Source organism: Bidens hawaiensis, unplaced genomic scaffold (assembly GCF_021521415.1).
Source record: "Bidens hawaiensis isolate Kalapana, Puna unplaced genomic scaffold, B.hawaiensis_p1.1 tig00001685_1, whole genome shotgun sequence".
Taxonomy (NCBI): domain Eukaryota; kingdom Viridiplantae; phylum Streptophyta; class Magnoliopsida; order Asterales; family Asteraceae; genus Bidens; species Bidens hawaiensis.
Genome location: NW_027491095.1, coordinates 1,430,115 through 1,448,816, shown reverse-complemented (window position 1 = coordinate 1,448,816; position 18,702 = coordinate 1,430,115). Strand labels below are relative to the sequence as shown.

Genomic DNA, 18,702 nt, shown 5'->3' with positions numbered 1-18,702 from the left:
ACGACGCTTGTTCTTCAAGAACTATGTTTTTCTGAGCTACATCATGAAAAAGATTTTGATAAATTTCATAGGGTTATCGACTTTGACATAATGACAACATAAAAAATTGCATGTTAACCCATTCAATTTTGTGAATATTTTGCTCCATTTGAGCATAGGTTGCATGACATGCTTCCAATACAACGTTCTGATCACCATTGAAGGAAAAATTAATGTTGACACAAATGTTTCAAATTTGATTAAAGTTAGAAGCATTGATAGACATGGAGTGTCATGTCAGAAGTGCTCACTATATTTTCTTAATTTTAATAGTCGAGGAAAAATAATCAATTTTTCAAATCTTGAACCTTTTAATTATTTCCAAAATGTCTTTGAATATAAATTTGAAACCCGAATCATGTTTAAAATTCTAACTTTCATCTGTTTGACATTTTTAAATCAACACTTCTTTCAACCCGTAACAAATTGGGTGATAAATCTATTTGTATTCTCAAACTTTTAAAAATATTTAGATTTCCCATTTTAACCCATAATAAATTTTGACCCAAATGTCGTTAACTTGTACCAAACAATCTATTCACCAACTTTTGACTATAAAATCAAACTTAAGTTTCACAAAACCCGAAACAATCATTGATAAAAAAAATCAATAATACTTGATGTATAGGCGAGAGTAGCATAGTACAATGATCAAGTTACATGGACCAGATTTCATCCTCATATGTTATGTTTATGAAAGCATATTCGAGTTTTGTTTTTCTTTATAATTTTCAACAATGTACATAGTACAATATGTTAATGATTACATTTGAAATTATATTTTTTTTTAATCTTTAACAAACATGGTTTGTTGTTAATTTTTAGTTTCACCAAGTATTTGGGAATATATAGTAAAATAAAAGTTAATATTTATTTTGGAATAAAATGTAAAGGGAAAGTGAATATGACATATATTAAGTCAATTAAGATCTTGGTTTTGGAGGGAAAAAAGTTGTGAGGTTTAACCACAGACCGACATGTGTCTCAATTATTTTCTTTTATTAGAATAGGTAGATAATTTATGGAAATGTGTTTTCATAGTCAAAGAGAAGTTCTCAAATTTCTCATATTTAAAATTCAAATCCGTAAACAAGCTGATTGGGCTCGACAAGGATCGTTTATCTTGACGAGATGAAATATTGAGGTTTAGCTTGACTCGTAAAAAGTTCGAGCCGACTAGTTTACTCATTTTTTTTTCTTACGTAAATTTTATATCCATAAACATAAGTATTTTTAACATACACATAATGTATAATTTTTAATTTATATTAAAATTTTGGTATAAATTTGTGTTTTAATTTATATATGTTCAATTGTGTTATAAAGTTTTTACTTCAACAAGCCAATCAAATGTGCTAATGAGTGCCTTGGCTAGGGTTAAGCTCGTTTACAAACTAAGCCGAGTCTCCTTAGCTTGTTTACAAACAAACTTTTTCCAAAGGAGCTTTTCCGAGCAAGCTTCAATTCACATTCCATATCAACAACTGAATTATGAACCCGTAGAAAGATTGAAATGTGCAAAAACACCCACCACAAAATCTACAAAACGGCCGATAGTACCCGTTTAGTTCGGATCGAAACTGCCAGCCAAAGATGAACAAAAAAATACCAGTTCCAAACCGGTTTACAACCCGACCCTGTATCACCCCAAAACCGGGTTACAAACGCTCATGTTTCTCTAGTCTATTATACATACACAATCTTTTGCTTATTATCACAAAACGTTTAAAATGAGCCACACCTGTACTCTCTTCCTTACTACTTGTTCCATCTTTGCACCCAAATTCATCTACAAACCTTCCAATTTCCAATTCAAGACTCTCAAAAACCCAACAAAACTATCATCCAAAATAACCTGCTCTGGGGCTGACAATTCTCAAAACCAAAACCAACAGCTCAATCTATCCGTCCTTCGTTTCACTTTAGGCATTCCTGGGTTGGATGAATCTTACTTACCCAGATGGATTGGCTACGCTTTTGGATCTCTTCTGGTTTTGGATCACTTCGCGAGTTCGAATCCCACCCCGGCACAGCTTGTGAGTAATTTATTTATTGCAGTTTTGATGACTCAGGACTTTTCACAAACACTTGGTGTGCAATACTAAAAATGTTATACAGTCTTTGAATTATACGGATTATGGCCTGAATTACGTAATCTGGCGTTTATAAAACGATAATGATCACTTTTCCCCTAAAATTTTGTGATGGATTTTTCACAAACAATTGGTGTGCAATTCTAAAAAAAAAGGTATTGGACAAATATTTGTGTTCATGTTCATTCATTTAGAGATGAACATGCTCGTGTTCGTTCATTTAACATCTAAACGAATAGTTCACGATCATAAATGAACATAACTGAACAAAGATAAACAAACATATATGAACAAACGAAACAAACATAAATGAACGAACGAAACTTGTGTTGATGTTTGTTTCTTTTATTAAACGAATAGAAACGCACTCCCCGCCAAACGGTTCGTGGACAGTTCATTGAATGTTTTGTTCGTTTACATGTCTACTTTGAATTATGTAATCAAAAGGTTATAAAACGTTGATCATTACTTTTCCCCTAATTTTCTTGTTGATTTTGTTTAATTTCATGATGGATTTCAGAGAACGGAGGTTCTAGGTCTTTCTTTGGCAGCATTCTCCGTCACGCTTCCTTACATCGGTCAGTTTCTTAAGGTAGAACATACCAATAATTAGGTGAGAACAAATGAAATAACCGAATTACCTGAACACGGCAATTAACGTATGATTCTGTTAAGTCTGAACCGCAATTTTCAGATAATCGGTTAATTGATCCGTCAGGTCAAAGTTGGTTTATTCGGTTATGGTTCGGATAAGTCATGTAACATAATTAAATGAAGTAACTTATTAACTGAAAATTATGGTTCGGGTTTGGTTTGGTTTGGTTTTGGTTTTGGTTTTGGTTTTGGTTTTGGTGTAAAACATATTCGATAACTGAATTACACATGGCTAGTTGTAATTTGATACCGAAACCAATCTACTTATCAAAATTGATTATTTTTGTTACGGACTGAAACCATTGCAAGGTATGGGACTTGTCCCATATCGGTTGTATGGGCAACTGATGTGGGGTTTATAAGCCAAATGGGTTCCCTCGCCTATCAGACTAGTCTTTTGGGTTGAGTTCTTCTGTTTGGCTTGTAACAATTTTTGATGATTTTCTTATGATGTTAACAAAATCGAATGATCTTTATATGAATTTCTGTAAATCGGATGTCTTAAATGAGTTAACATTATGCAGGGTGCTAGTCCGGTAGTTAAAGCAAGCATTCCGGAAGGTGCTGAGCAAATCTTCGCCATGTCACGCGATATATCCGATACAAGCAGAGAGGATTTAGCATGGGGATCATATACTTTATTGCGTAACACAAACAGTATTTCTGTGGTATTCAAAAAATCAAAACACTGATGAATAACTCATAACCACAAACCGACAAGTGCGATTTTTGACACGCTTATTCTCTTATTATTGATCTAGCTTATAACTGTCAGTGATGTACTGTGCGTACGTGGCTACTGGAACACGCCCAAAAACATGGATATATCAAAAGACCGAGCGATTGACTGGTTTAAAGAACAAATTCAACGTGTTGGGCTCGTTAATTTGACCGACATGCTTTATTTTCCTAAGAGATCAGGTAAATTATCGTACTGTTGAGTAGATATAAACTAATATTTTATTGATTTAAATTTAGTCAAATTCTGTCAACGTTACAGATTCTGAGCTCTGGGATATGCTTCCTGAAGGTACGCGTTCCGTTTTGGTTTTGCCTGTGATTAAAAACCAAGATAAAGATGACATGAGTGCGGGGTTTGTCTTGTTGGCATCTAGCATTAATTATGCATATAGTAATAAAGATAGAGCTTGGATAGCAGCTATTGCTAATAAGTTTTTGAGGTCATAAAACATGTTGTAGGAGATGGTTTTTGTTGTGTAATATATGCTCTTGATTTGTTAATTGTGTGACCAAGTTAGATTGTTTAAGAAAGTAGTAGATAAAATGAGGGTGTATTTGGTAGTGATCATAAGTGGTAGTTAGTTATTTAGTGTGTTGATGACGGGTTAAAATGAGACTAAAACGTGTGACAAGCTAATATCCAGATTTTAAGAGCGTTTTGAGCCCTATGTAATATGTTAGTATTATCAATGTAATTTATAAGTTACGTGCATATACGTTAGTTTGCAAAGGAGGTGATCTTTTATCAAGTTTTTAGATATTGAACTCAACTCGAGCTCTCTTGGTTCAAACCATATTGTGCTATCGAATTGATATCGAACCTGGCTTTGCTTAGATGAGTGTGATATTTGTTGGATGATGTATATGTAATGTCTGCACATCAGCAAATGTCCGCACAAAGTTGGGTGTGCTTTCAGTAGGGGGTTATAATGGGGCCAGAGCTGGATCGTACCATACAAGCGCAAATATTAGAAACAAGAACCAGTCTGGATAGACTATATCTAGGTTCTGATGGGTCGGATTTCAAGGGTTAGACCTGATTGCGATTCTGAATTCAACTCTGAAACCAATGACGAACAAGTACAAGGACTGGGAATTTTAATCGGTTTTGGACTGGAACAGAATAAACCATAACCCATCACTAGACTGGATAAACTATATTCGGGTTTTGCGGGTTTAAACCGTGTAATGCTCGTGTCATCTTAAGACTAATCGGTCAATCAATTAGCTTAGAAAAATGCATATCCAACGATCCCTTTGTAAATATGTATTCAACTAATCGGTCAATCAATTAGCTTTTCATGGGATTTCTCCAATTTAAATTATTATTAATTTGCCAGGTGAAAGTGCTTTTGCTTGTTTGCAATTGTATAATTGAAACCGCGATTTTGGCCTCTTATTGACAGTTTGATTTGGTGTCTTGCTAACCGCCTATCGGTGCCCAAAGTCTGTAAAAGACTAAAAGTTGTTCGAACTATATAATATGTAGTTTCTGGCAACTTCTGTACTGACATGTAGGCAGGGTTTTTTGGTAGGGACAAAGTACATTGGTTACATGTCTTGAGGCTTACGTTTATTTTGTTAGTAAGTAAACATACAGGCTGTTATAGCAGGGTTTGGGAACATGACACATGGCTGTTGCTTTTGTTCTAAAATCTTATGTTTTTTGGTTTTATGCAAGTCCACTTTTGGTGACTTTAGTACGCAAGACGAAATTGAGTTTTGTAACACTGTAGAATTGCTTTTGATGCATGTAATACATGTATTATTTAAAGATAGAAGTTATAATATGAAATTTGAAAGGAAGAAGGCGACATATGCAATTACCTTAACTACATTTGTTTGTCACTGGATAATGATGGACGACTCGAGGTGGACGTGTGGATTGATGAAAGCCATGAGTGATATGTATCGAGGTGATGTGCCATGAAAGAAAACATTATTCGAAGAGAGTTACGGTCAAGTATTAGGTATATGCTAGTAAGATGACTTGATTCGATTGGCCTATTTGAACCCCAACTGATGAAATTTCTAGGTCACTCACTTTGTAAGATCTAAAATTATAAACGTACTTTTGTGTTGGTGCAAGGTTACTATTACTGATTAAAATACGTAATTTTATTTTAAATAATTTTTTGATAATGTCTAAGTGATGAAATGAGTTTATTTTGTAGCTATCACAAGTTTAGGTATGCTAATTCTATTCAAGGGAAAGCAATGTCGTATCTAACACAAATTCTAGACAATATATACGTGGTTGTCTGTGAATTGTTTTATTTCATTTAATAAAATAAAAAATACGGCGAAAGCTATTGATTTTTACACATGAGCTAAAATCTATAATTCAACTCTTCTTACCAAAGATATTCAAAACTCTTATCTATAAATATTAAAAAGAAAATGTGTAGGGGAGAGAAATGAAAATATTTGGTAGCCCCCTAATGATTTTATTGATTTTATTAAGAGGTTCCGTATGAATCGGTTATCATAAAAGCGTGTTTGATTCACTACAAAGAAACATCTGAACCAGTCAGCTTTCTTTATAGCTTCGATGGTGGGTTTCAAACGGCCCCAACAATGTCAAATATTATATACGAAATAAATTAGAAGATTTGTATTTTTCATATTTTCATTGCTAGTATTGAATACTTATTCCTAATAGTGTAATACCAACTAGGGTTGGCAATTGGATACCTGTTAAAGACACGATAAGACATGTTAATCAAAAAAGTGCGTTATGTGATTTTTTTTATTTTCTTAAATAATTGAAATTAGTAAGCTAGACTCCCTCATTATCCCTTACTGGTACACAAAACTTAAAACTGTCTTATAGTCATGGCATATAAAGTAGTTAAACGAGCCGTATTCAAGTTTTATATTTGTGTCACGTGCGTCGCCTCTTACCTGTTAAACCTGTTAAGACACGAATTACCAGCCCTAATTATCAACTTAGGTACGTAATAAAGTTGTTGGGTAGTAGAAAACTGAAAGTGGTTCTAGAAAGGCAGTTGAAATTGAGACATCTTCTAGACAAATTCATAGTTGGTTTGAATATAGTAGCTGCCCTTGCATTTTCATGGTCACACGACCCCTCACCTATTTTCAGTTTTGGCCTAGCCAACTCCCTTTCATAACAATCTATTTCAAATTTATTTCACGCAATACTTATTAGGTAAATTAGATTTTAATACTCTTGATTTTTACCATATAACTTATATTACTTCAAACTAATATAATGTTACACACCAGTTTCAACTTAGTTTCTATCACTCGTGTCCATTCTAACATGAACATTTTTTGATTGAGCAGACATTCTTATGTGTCATATGTGGATTATGTGTCATATGTGGATTCCACCTAGCCAACTCACCTTTTTCATCAAATTAACCCTAGCCATCTTCACCACCACTCATCCTCTAACGGCTCCATTAACCCACAAACAATCACAGGGGTAGCTTTAGTTGGGGCCAGCGGTGGCCTCGGCCCGGCCCCTCCGTTTTTTCGCTCGGTAGTGTAAAGTTATCATTTTTCGGCCGAAATTTTTTATACACAATGTAAATTTACTCGTTTTCGACCGAAATATTGAATCCAGCCCCCACGGGTTTTTGCTCGGTAGGGTAAATTTATCTACTTTTTGTCTGAAAATTTTTATATATAGTGTAAATTACCCGTTTCCGGTCGATTTTGAGCCCGGCCTCCTTTTTTTTGCTCGCCAGTAAAATTTATCATTTTTCAGCCGAAAATTTTTATACATGGTAAATTCACCCGTTTCCTACCGAAATTTTGAGCCCGCCCCCCTCTAGTCTATGAATTTCTTTATACATATTGAGTCTAGCCCCCTCGACGTGTATGTCCAAGCTTCACCACTACAACAATCACATTTGTATTCTCTTCCGCTAAAGAGAAAGGGGTTGCAAGAAAGAAATTATGAGAGGGGGGGGGGGGGGGGGGGTAACAGAGAATTCATATATATTATATCATCTTTATATCATTTTTTGATAAAATAAATTCGTATGTATATTATACGTCACTAATAAGGGAAAAAAAAGGGTACATGACATAAAAGTTATATACAATATCGCATAAAAATAAGAAATCATATAAAATAAGGACATTATTTTTTTCAAGAAAATGACATAAAAATAAAGGATTACATAATATTTATATATGTCTTTCAAATACATTGGATTACCGCGAAAACGAGTAGTCACGAGTATATTGTAAGGCCAAACTAGTAGCGACAAGTTAACTAGTAATAAACTACTCATTTGAAAATGTATACTGGAAGAACTAGTCATAGACCAAGATCTACCCGTAATGACTAATTGAGCTTTCAAACTAATTGTTCAAGTTAGTCTTTTATAAAACTAACCGGTTCGATATATTTGGTAAACAAACACCTCGTCATGGTTAGTTCGGTATACGACTAGTGTCACGAAATGTTATAAGATCTACTCGTCGCGATAAAAGGATTTGTGCAGTAGTTGTGTGCGATGATTACGAGACATGCAACTTCTTTATTTGTGGCGACTAAATGATCAGTGATTGTGCTCGTCACGGTTAGTTTATGGCCACGTGACATGTTTTAATTAGATTTGCAAACTACTCATGTGTTAACAAAATCTACTCGTCACGACTTGTTATTATACCTATTTTTGGAATTTTTGACAAATGGTACATAAAACTTGAAATTTGTTTTTAGAAATACTTATTTTAGATTATTTCCCTACCTTTTATTATTTCGAAATTTGTTTGAAATTTTCTTTAATTTAGAAATACTTAGCTTGTTTTTTCCCTATCATAGGCATAAAACAATTCAACATTTAGCTTTTAAAAGAAAATCAACATTTAACGCACCGCCAACACACGGGCCTTATTTCTCGTTTGTGACTTTGTTCTATGATTTAAATCTAGTGTGTATTTATAAATGGAAGGGTGTTTTAGTGTTTTAAGTTTTAACTCATCTTTGATTTTCAATGAAAAAAATTGCAATACATAATTTTGTTGGTTGCAAAGTAATATAAAGGGAAAATTACCAAAATAAACATGTTTGACAAAGAATTTATCAAAATAGACATGTCTATTTTAGCCTACATTTCTACAATCGTTGGTTTTTTGACCAATAAACAAATGACACGTCACCGAAGCCGGCCGCCACTTTATGGGCACGGAATTTTATGAAAAGTACCTTTAGCCAATAGAAATTCGACACCTGTCAAAGGCGGCTAAACTTAGCCTACATCTATGGTTATTTAGCCGGCTTCGAGATACTTGTCTATTTAGTTAGCCGGCTCCAAATATTCCTTCTTAGGCGACTCCAACTCGGCTTGTAGGCTAAGGCTTTACTTAGCCGCCCTATTTTTTTCATTTAGTCGTCTAATTTTAGCCGCCAAAATTGAATATTTTACCAAACTTAATAACTCTATTAAATATTTAGCCGGCTTCACTTAGCCTTCCTCTTAGCCGGTGTAAATTTAGCCCCCAAAATTAAATATTTTTACCTACTCAATTAATTATTTAGCCGGTTTCGCTTAGCCGTCAATTTTTTTTCTCTTAGCCGGCATGTTTTAGCCATCAGAAATAAATACATTTACTCACCCAAATTTAATTTTTCACGAACCATTTTTATAAAACTATACAACCATATTCACTACATCTTATAAAACCATCTTCACCATCTCAAACTTTTTTACTTTCTTATCACAAGATCCTCGTATTTTCAAAAAAATATGTTTGTTAACGTCGTCGTTTACTCAGATCAGATTGTAGGCTTTACTTATCCGGGTTTTTTATGAATGAATTAACTTGGTTTATTTTTATTAAAATTATTTTTATGTACGTAGATACTAACAAAAAAGTAATACACAGAAATGTTCATTAATAATAAAAATTAAGAAACATAATAATAACAAAGCATACTAAATAAAGATTACAATCTACTTGATGGTATGCCGACAACGCCAAATATAAATTTTTGAGGGTATTTGTTTGTATGTTAATGGAACATTTATGTTTTGAAAAACAGCGTAATTTTGAAGGAGATTTTAAGGAAAAAATGCTTAAATATCGGAGGTTTGTGGCAGAAAAAATTTACATTTGCCGTTGTCGGCCTACCATCGAGGAGATTGTAATCTTTATTTAGTATGCTTTGTTATTACTATGTTTCTTAATTTTTATTATTAATGAACATTTCCGTGTATTACTTTTTTGTTAGTATCTACGTACATAAAAATAATTTTAATAAAAAAAGCAAGTTAATTCATTCGTAAAAACCCGGCTAAGTAAAGCCTACAATCTGATATGAGTAAACGACGACGTTAACAAACATATTTTTTTTTGAAAATACGAGGATCTTGTGATAAGAAAGTAAAAAAGTTTGAGATGGTGAAGATGGTTTTATAAGATGTAGTGAATATGGTTGTATAGTTTTATAAAAATGGATCGTGAAAAATTAAATTTGGGTGAGTAAATGTATTTATTTCTGATGGCTAAAACATGCCGGCTAAGAGAAAAAAAATTGACGGCTAAGCGAAACCGGCTAAATAATTAATTGAGTAGGTAAAAATATTTAATTTTGGGGGCTAAATCTACACCGGCTAAGAGGAAGGCTAAGTGAAGCCGGCTAAATATTTAATAGAGTTATTAAGTTTGGTAAAATATTCAATTTTGACGGCTAAAATTAGACGACTAAATGAAAAAAAGAGGGCGGCTAAGTAAAGCCTTAGCCTACAAGCCGAGTTGGAGTCGCCTAAGAAGGAATATTTGGAGCCGGCTAACTAAATAGACAAGTATCTCGAAGCCGGCTAAGAGTCAAAGATGCCGGCTAAATAACCATATATGTAGGCTATGTTTAGCCGCCTTTGACACATGTCGAATTTCTATTGGCTGAAGGTACTTTTCATAAAATTCCGTGCCCATAAAGTGGCGGCTAAGCCCTTAGCCGGCTTCGGTGACATGTCAATTGTTTATTGGTAAAAAACCTATAATTTGAGAGATGTAGGCTAAAATAGATATCTCTATTATGTAAATTTCCCTAATATAAAAAGGTTGAATAAAAGGTTAGATAATTGGTGTTGAGCAATAATTAAGAACAGGAGTGTAGGACAGGTATTGTTAACTGCCACACCCTCCTTTTAAGTAATACACACCTACGACGCCCTCGCCTTTATGTACTTCGTTGTCACTTTAACTCCAATTTATTAACTTCTTACCTTCTTAATCACGTAGCTTGTCATATAATTTGCTGTACTTTGTACTTTTTACTTGCCCTTTTAGCCCAACAAAAACAAGCTCACGCCAAACTAAACTACTCTCAAATACTTCTATAAATCACCTTTATCGATACACAATATTTATATATGCTCTTAAACCTACACTATTATCTATTATGTGATCTGAACTCTCTACAATTCAACATCATGATCGAGGTATTATACCACTACGTATATACCTTGATACCAATAGGTTACATGCCATAACGTAAATCAATTGTTAATTACATGACGAATTTGTGATTTACTTTTATGCGTATGTTGTCTAAGTTTAAAATATAATTGTTAGGATTACGTTGTTTCTATTCTGTAACAAGTTTTCGTTCTATTAATGACTTTCGTTAAAATCCGTGTTTAAATTCGTATTAAGTAATCATGCGTGTATCACCTAATTATACAAGTGTTCAAAAAACGTGAATTTTTCAATACTAATCTCATGCCTGATCCAAGTATCCTTATTTTGTCCAGTTACCCAACGTCAACGATTCAGGTTTCAAGTTTTTCGATATGGTTTTGGATTCTTTTGCATATTCTAAAGTTTGTGAAAACGCGATCCAAAATTATGTACAAACCATAGCCTGATAGCCAAGACAATGTGGGCAAGAAACTAAATCAAAAGTAGCTTACAAACCGAAGTTGAACACCGTTTATAACCTTATAGCACTACCACCCATATAAAAACCTTGGCATATGAATAAACCAACACATCGTAATTCAACAGAAAAACACAATTACATATCCCAAATTAATATGCTTAATCGGTGATTGAAGAATGTGAGGAAGGTTGCATGTTATGTAACCATGCGGTTTTCGGTTGTTACAAGGAGATGTTAATTATTGATTTGATAAGTTAAAAAGGAGGTAGAACAAATAAAATTATAAAAGAAAAAATGTTTTGAGGTAACTTTCAGCTAACAAATATATCTTTTGCATAACTATTGGTTATCACTTATCGTATGTATTAAAAACTTAAAAATAGTAACATAATTTTATTTTTTTTGAAAGGCGGTAAGATAATTATAGTATTATACCCTCACTATTAATATAACTATGATTCCAAATAATCAAAAACCAAATCTAAAATTTGTATATATTACATGTCTAGTAATGGGGTGGTGGTCCAGTAACAAACACAAAAACTTATAAACACCTAAGGGTCTTGAGTTCGAGTTTTGAAATTAAAGAAATTTACGTTTTATAAAAATATATAAAACATGACCCGTTAGTCATTTTGTCGCTAAATATTAAAAGAAATTCGTTATTTAAAAATATTCTGAGTATATATTTTTTCGAACGGTGACTTTCACTGTTAAATTATCTCACTGCGCGAACACGTCGCGCCCCGCCACCCCACTCAGGTCAACTATGTTGACATGATCGGGATCCACGCTGGCATCCGAGTTTGACTTGACGTTCCAAGTAAAACCCACTTAACTCACCTCGCCCAAAGACACGACATGTTTTAATGCTCTAAATCTATACTATATATATCATTCGCCATTCATTCATTTAAATTTAGTTTACAATGTTTACATATGAGTATATCACATCTTTCCACTTTCCTTCAATAGATTAGCACCTTGAAAAACATTCATTTACATTTACTTTACCCACTTTCCTAATTTGCTTCAGCATTCATTCTCTTCTCTCCACCAAATCCAATAACTAAAGATTGCAGACTTCGTTGGATACTTGTCGGCCATAACTAGACTCTTGTTTTCCGGCACCGGTCGGAACCTAGTACCACAATCTGACCACAGCAATTACGTACTTCTCTAGACACGTGTTGTCCTAGATTTATATATGATTTTGGTGGTTGTTTGAAACGATCATTATTTATTGCTATTTAAGATTTATGATTTATGACATGACACCACCGCCAATGCTTTGATCTGAGTCTTATCTCAATATTATTAATTGGCAAAGGTTTCAACTCTCAACCAGTTATACTGAATCTAGCAACATGATGCACATGAAGACCAACGCAACCGAGCCCGGTTCAGTTAACCGGAGATCCATGGGCCTCGGTGGTGATAATGAATGGGAGGTCCGGCCCGGAGGAATGCTGGTGCAGAAACGAGACCCGAATGATGAGCAGATTCGAGTGCCTCCACCAACTATTCAGATTCGGGTTAAATACGGGTCCATGTATCATGAAATCAATATTAGCTCCCAAGCAACATTCGGTAAAAGTTATATGTTTTGTTCAGATTTTGTGTTTTAAGTGTGTATTATAGTCAGGGGAGGCTCGGAGGGTGTGCGAGCTGCATCATCGGTCGGGGCACAAACGTTTTTATACATATTACACATATATGTTTTTTGGTGTTAAAAATAAGGTTATTCGCAATGGCTTATGAGATAATTACATGTTTAGAATGGTTTCTGCTAATAATAAATCGATCGATAAAAGTTTTATTCATGTACATTAGCAAATAAAATTTTTTTGTTAAGGTCTACGGGCCCTTTTATTTTGGCTCGGCCGAGCTGTTTAAATTCTCGGATACGGCCTTGATTATAGTTAATTATATATATTAAATTTTTTTATTTTGTTTATTATTATTAGTTGGTTAATTTATTTATCTATTATAGTTATTAGTTATTTATTATATTTGTCATTTTAGCTTTGGGCAGAGGGTCAAGGCTTTTGTCTTTGAAAAAAAAAAAGACCAATGAGAAAAACCTGCAGACTTAGGAGTATATTTTCTTTTAGAGTAATTTAAAAGTAGAGTAAACGGGTGTGTATGTAGTCATTTAAAAAAATTATATATATATATTATAATATTTTGATTTTGTTTATTATCATTATTATTTTTATTTTTATTTTGTTATTATTAGTTGTTTAATTTTATCATTATCTTTTTCTTTTTTATTTCCGTAATTTTTCTATACAAAGAGATCTAGTTTTCAGTAATAAAATACATCAACAATATTATTTACCAATAACCTTTTTAAAATTGTTTCAATAGGTGAATTGAAGAAGATGCTATCGGGCCCGACCGGGCTACACCACAAAGATCAAAAACTAATATACAAGAATAAAGAAAGGAGCTAAAAAACGTTTATGGATATTGTTGGTGTAAAGGACCGATCGAAAATGGTATTAGTGGAGGACCCGATTAGCCAAGAAAAGAGGCATATTGAGAGGAGGAAGAATGCAAAGATAGAGAAGGCCGCGAAATCAATTTCTGAGATTAGTTTGGAGGTTGATAGACTAGCTGGTCAGGTATAGAAATATAAGAATCAAAACTATTATCAATGTTATTATGTTGTAACACATTAATTGTTGCAATTTTGTACGCGAGGCAAGTGTCGGCGCATGAATTGGTTATCTCCAAAGGAGGGAAAGTGGCGGAGAAAACACTGTTGACTGTGATCGAGTTATTAATGAACCAACTGCTTAAACTAGATGGAATCACGACGGACGGTGATGTAAGATTACAGAGGAACATGCAGGTATACTTGTTCACAAAAACATAGGCGGGTCCAGTCTTACAAGACGGGCTAGACCTATACAAACAATAAAAAGTCTAGATTATTTCATATAAATACATTTCTTTGGGGCCGGTAGCTTGGAAATTAGAAGCATATGAGCACACACAGAATTAGAGATTAATTATAACTTTTACAACCTACCTAAGATCTTTACATCATTTATATTGTTTAAAACTTTTAATTTTCTCATAGTAATTAGAAATTAATTATGATTTTTGCAACTTGCAATCTCATATTATTTTGTTTTAAAGCTTTTTTCTTTTATTTCTAGATCTAATTTATTTTTGTTTAGTTAATTGTTACTTGTTTATGCCACTAAATTCTTATATTATATTTGCATTTTTTTAAAAGAAAATTTTGGCTTATTCAAGTTTGACCAAACTTAATTTTTCATCGATTCCATAGGTGAAAAGAGTTCAAAAGTATGTGGAAACTCTTGATCTTTTAATGAGTAAGAACTCAACCAATGGTAACGAAAACGGGAATGGGAATGAGGGACAAGTCCAGGAACTACCGACTTCACGAAATCAAGAGCCAAGATATTTCAAGGACGCCTCAACAAATCAACACCACCAGCCGTCGTCGTTCCCTAACTCCAAACGATCCGTTGGAAATTTATCAACCACTCCGGTGGCATGTCAACAGCGAAAACCATCGACAACAGGGGAAGTTGTGGTAACTACACAGTGGGAAACTTTTGATTCCGTTCCCACTCCTTTGCCTGCCCCACCATCAAACAACACAAATACAATACACCCCAAATTCAGCTGGGATTTACTTTAAAGACTACAATAAATAAGTAAATGAATAGGTAATAATATTATGGTGTAGTGTGTGAAACTCTTAGCTTTTGAAACGGTACCTATGCTCCATTCTTTGTTGTTTTCAGTCATTGGCTTCCTTTTTGTGGGGGTCATTTCTTGTACAATTAAAGCGGAGCGGCTACTACTATACTAATAAACAACATTTGTGTCGCACAACTAGAATTATTGTGTTGTTTGATCAATTAAATATATGTGAAGTCGTGAATGACTAGCCACTAGGTACATTTCTTTCCAGAACATACTGCTAACCAAATAACCCATTAGGTTTGGTTGCATTTTTTCTAGATAAAGAAACGAATCGGTTTAAATAATATGTACTTTTCAGTTAAACTTAAAGTAACCCGTAAGTAATATTATTATTTATATTGCCGCTAGGAATGTAAGCGAGCTTAGCCGAGCTCGTGAATGAGCTTGCTCATCAGTAGATTTTCAAAATCAAGCTATAATCGGCTCAATTTGTTTAGTATTTATCAAGTATATAAATGTTATATTGGTATACATGCATGATTATTTTATTTCTATATGTGATTACAATTTTTTTTATATAACGTAATTCATAATATTTAGTTTTCACGATCATAATTTTGTATAAAACGATATTTATTATTTTTATATATATATTTTATATGTTAAGAAGAAAAGTTTATGCTCGAGTTCATTATTCAATGTGCTCTAATACATGCTTGAGTTCATTAAAACTAAGTCGATTAGGGCGGTTTACCACTTATCTAGATGATCTAAAGTAGACCACAAATATTGGTGCTCATTTACACCCTTAAGTATCTGGAAGGCTAAGCTGGAATACATAAACGTACCTCACATTGTAGGATTGGTATAGGACTATAGGTATCATATGTATTAAAATTTTTCTAAAATTCTTCGTTAGTTTAGTAACATTTCGTACCCATGTGACTACTTGTATACAAAACCGGTTTTGGGCCCAAATCAGATATGATCGAGTCAAAGTTAGTCAAAACCGGTTCGTCTTAGGTACAGGTCTCAAACTGATCACAAATCGCCCGATCAAATCATGACCGAACCGGTTTCTCCCAAACCGGTTCGTATACTTGATATCAAAACCCACATATTACATATACTTGATTTTGGGCTTTGTAGATTGTAAGTGGACTTTGGCCCAATCAGAGTGCTTCTTATCTTTTTAAATGAGCTTCGTTTCTTGTTAGGATTACGTGAACTTCAAAGAGAAACTTACTTATTGGGCTTCGTTCTTTCCAAAATAATACGTACCTTATTGGCTTATTCCCCCTTTCAAATTAGGTTATATTAAATAGAAAAAAGATCCTTTTTTTTTCATTTTAAAAATGTTCTTTTTTTAAATAGATTTTTTAAGAAAGCTTTTTTCACAAAAATAAACTATTTACCAAATAGTGCCTTTTGAAACTTCGTTGTTTGAAAAAAAAAGTTACAATTAGAACACAATTTAAAAAATTATACTCAAACTGAGATTGATCAACTGAGTATATAATTTATAGATTTGGTTTATAATTTATAAATAAAACAGGACAACTTAATAGTAAAATAGCTAGATGTTATCAACCTCTCAAATCTCTTTCATTTTCAAGAAAAATAGGATTGTTTTTAAAGAATTTATTTTTACATCATTAGTTATTTATAAAACTGATATAATCTTGTTACGATTAATGGGTTAGTGTCCGACACCAAAAGATATAAAATTCAAGTCAAAGTCACACAAAAGATATAAAATTCAAGTCAAAAGATATGTTTAAATTAGTTATAAGTTATGTGTTTCGTTCAAAAAAAAAACAACAAAACAGATAACTTATAACTAATTTAAACATATCATTATACAAATTAACTTCTTTCATAACCGAACCAGCCTGCCGATTGGAAGGGAACCCGACATGCCGGTTCGGTTATGCGTTTCGACACTATTTAATGAAACTGGACCGCCATCATCACACACCTTGTTTGTAAGTGGACTTGGGCCCAATTAGAGTATAACTTTTAAAACCTTTTTCTTGTTACCAAACTTGAAATAACACATACTAAATGTCTTTCTGTTTCAAGAAAGAAATAATCTTTTACTGAAATTATTATTTATGTAATCATATTAGAATAGTTATATAAAAATTGAATAAGTAAACTTGTTACGATCCCATGAGCCAGTGTCGATACCTTAACATATTAAGTTCTAAGTCAAAGGTCAATTTTGGAAGTCTAATATAAACAACAAAAAAACATAATTAATTTTGAAGAAGTGAGTATGCAAATGTGACCCTCAATTGAATTCAAATCCAAAGATGGGATGCATTGGGTAGTTTGTTGAGGAGAAATATTCAGCTAAACAGTGGTATACGAGTTAGTCTAAGGAGTTTACGAATTGACCTTTTTGTTTTTATAAAACTTTAAATTGTGTTTTTTTTATAACCGAAACTACTTGATTTTAAAAGCTGAAGGATGAATAAACGTGAATAAACGTCAAACGTTATAGTTTAGGAAAAATTGTTTATAACATGAGTTTTCAGGTGTAAACTTATAGACTTCAAGTTGCAATATATGCAAACATAATAATAAAAATTTTCAGACAAACAAATTATGCTTGTATCAACCCACAAACGTATGAATAGCGTTTGAGTTTGGCCCACCGACCCGTTAACACGACATCTTTTTCTCTTCTCTTTGTCTATGTTTTTTTTTTAAATAGAGATAATGCTTTTTACTTGTTTAGTTCTCACAACCAATTTGCACCTTAGCAAATGAAACTTATACCATCATCACTTTGACGGGGTCGTTTTGAAGGTTTTCCCTAAGTGTTTCATCTATGAGGAAGTCATGTGTTCAAGTCTTGAAGGAGGAATATTAACGGTATCCCTTACATGTTAGAAGCGTTAGTTTTAAAAAAAATTAAAAAATCTATGTCGACTGCTCAAAACAAGGTTAATTAGCACACAAATTATGCCTTGTGACATGATTACTTGATAACGACGACGCTTATACTCATGTTTATCTTGCTTTTTTGAGACTTTATATTTTATAATATCCACGAAAAGTTGGATCTCTCACCTGAATTTTCACGTTTTTGTATTCCTTTAATTATTTAAATCACAAAAAAGGTTGATTCTATTAAAATAATTATTTAGAAGAAAAAGATTTTGAAGGTATGATAGAGATTAAAGGGAAACTGATGGGACTTTGACACGTGTCAAAAAATTATAAAAAAGAAACATTTAAATCTAATCTAAACCTATTAGACCATGTGTAGTCGTAAAGCTTCATATCCAGGGGTTATGCGTCACGTGGCTCACAGTCAGAGTTATGGTTTTGTACAAAAACAGGCTGTAGTCATAACTCTCCACATCCAGGAGTTATGCGTCACGTGGCGCCCAGTCACGTTTACACTTTTTTGCACCCACTACCGGATCCAATTATTCCGACCACCACGAAACCCACCGGATCCAACTATTCCGGCCACCATGAAACCCACCACCACCATGGTGTCACTAGATTCTCCGATTTGACGCCGTCGGAGTTCCGGCCACCATGAAACCCACCACCACCATTTTTCCGGCGATCCCGTTACCACCCACCACCACCACCCTTTTTCTC

At 33.4% G+C, this 18,702-nt stretch overlaps 1 protein-coding gene and 1 pseudogene across 3 annotated transcripts; both read left to right on the top strand.

The window, feature by feature from the left end:
- The first annotated feature begins 1,525 nt into the window (after window positions 1–1,525).
- On the top strand, window positions 1,526–5,103 carry LOC143592881 (protein COFACTOR ASSEMBLY OF COMPLEX C SUBUNIT B CCB2, chloroplastic-like). 2 transcript variants are annotated; one of them, XM_077072685.1, is made up of 5 exons: window positions 1,526–2,075; window positions 2,653–2,724; window positions 3,311–3,451; window positions 3,548–3,707; window positions 3,787–5,103. In XM_077072685.1, the coding sequence occupies exons 1-5, from the start codon at window positions 1,770–1,772 to the stop codon at window positions 3,972–3,974; spliced, it is 867 nt and encodes a 288-aa protein (XP_076928800.1). In that variant the 5' UTR covers window positions 1,526–1,769; the 3' UTR covers window positions 3,975–5,103. The 2 variants fall into 2 exon arrangements, with proteins under 2 accessions (XP_076928800.1, XP_076928796.1); XM_077072681.1 differs by having other exon boundaries at window positions 3,311–3,454.
- Window positions 5,104–12,606: 7,503 nt separating this feature from the next.
- On the top strand, window positions 12,607–14,042 carry LOC143591065 (BAG family molecular chaperone regulator 1-like; annotated as a pseudogene). The gene is made up of 2 exons (XR_013145598.1): window positions 12,607–12,984; window positions 13,765–14,042. The product of XR_013145598.1 is annotated as a BAG family molecular chaperone regulator 1-like (transcript).
- The last annotated feature ends 4,660 nt before the right edge of the window (window positions 14,043–18,702 follow it).

Excerpts from the sequence above, each read along its gene's own strand:
- LOC143592881 (XM_077072681.1), top strand. The coding sequence starts at position 1,770 with ATGAGCCACACCTGTACTCTCTTCCTTACTACTTGTTCCATCTTTGCA. Across the intron at positions 2,725-3,310 it reads ACATCGGTCAGTTTCTTAAG|GGTGCTAGTCCGGTAGTTAA; the intron begins GTAGAACATACC and ends AACATTATGCAG. Across the intron at positions 3,708-3,786 it reads TTATTTTCCTAAGAGATCAG|ATTCTGAGCTCTGGGATATG; the intron begins GTAAATTATCGT and ends TCAACGTTACAG.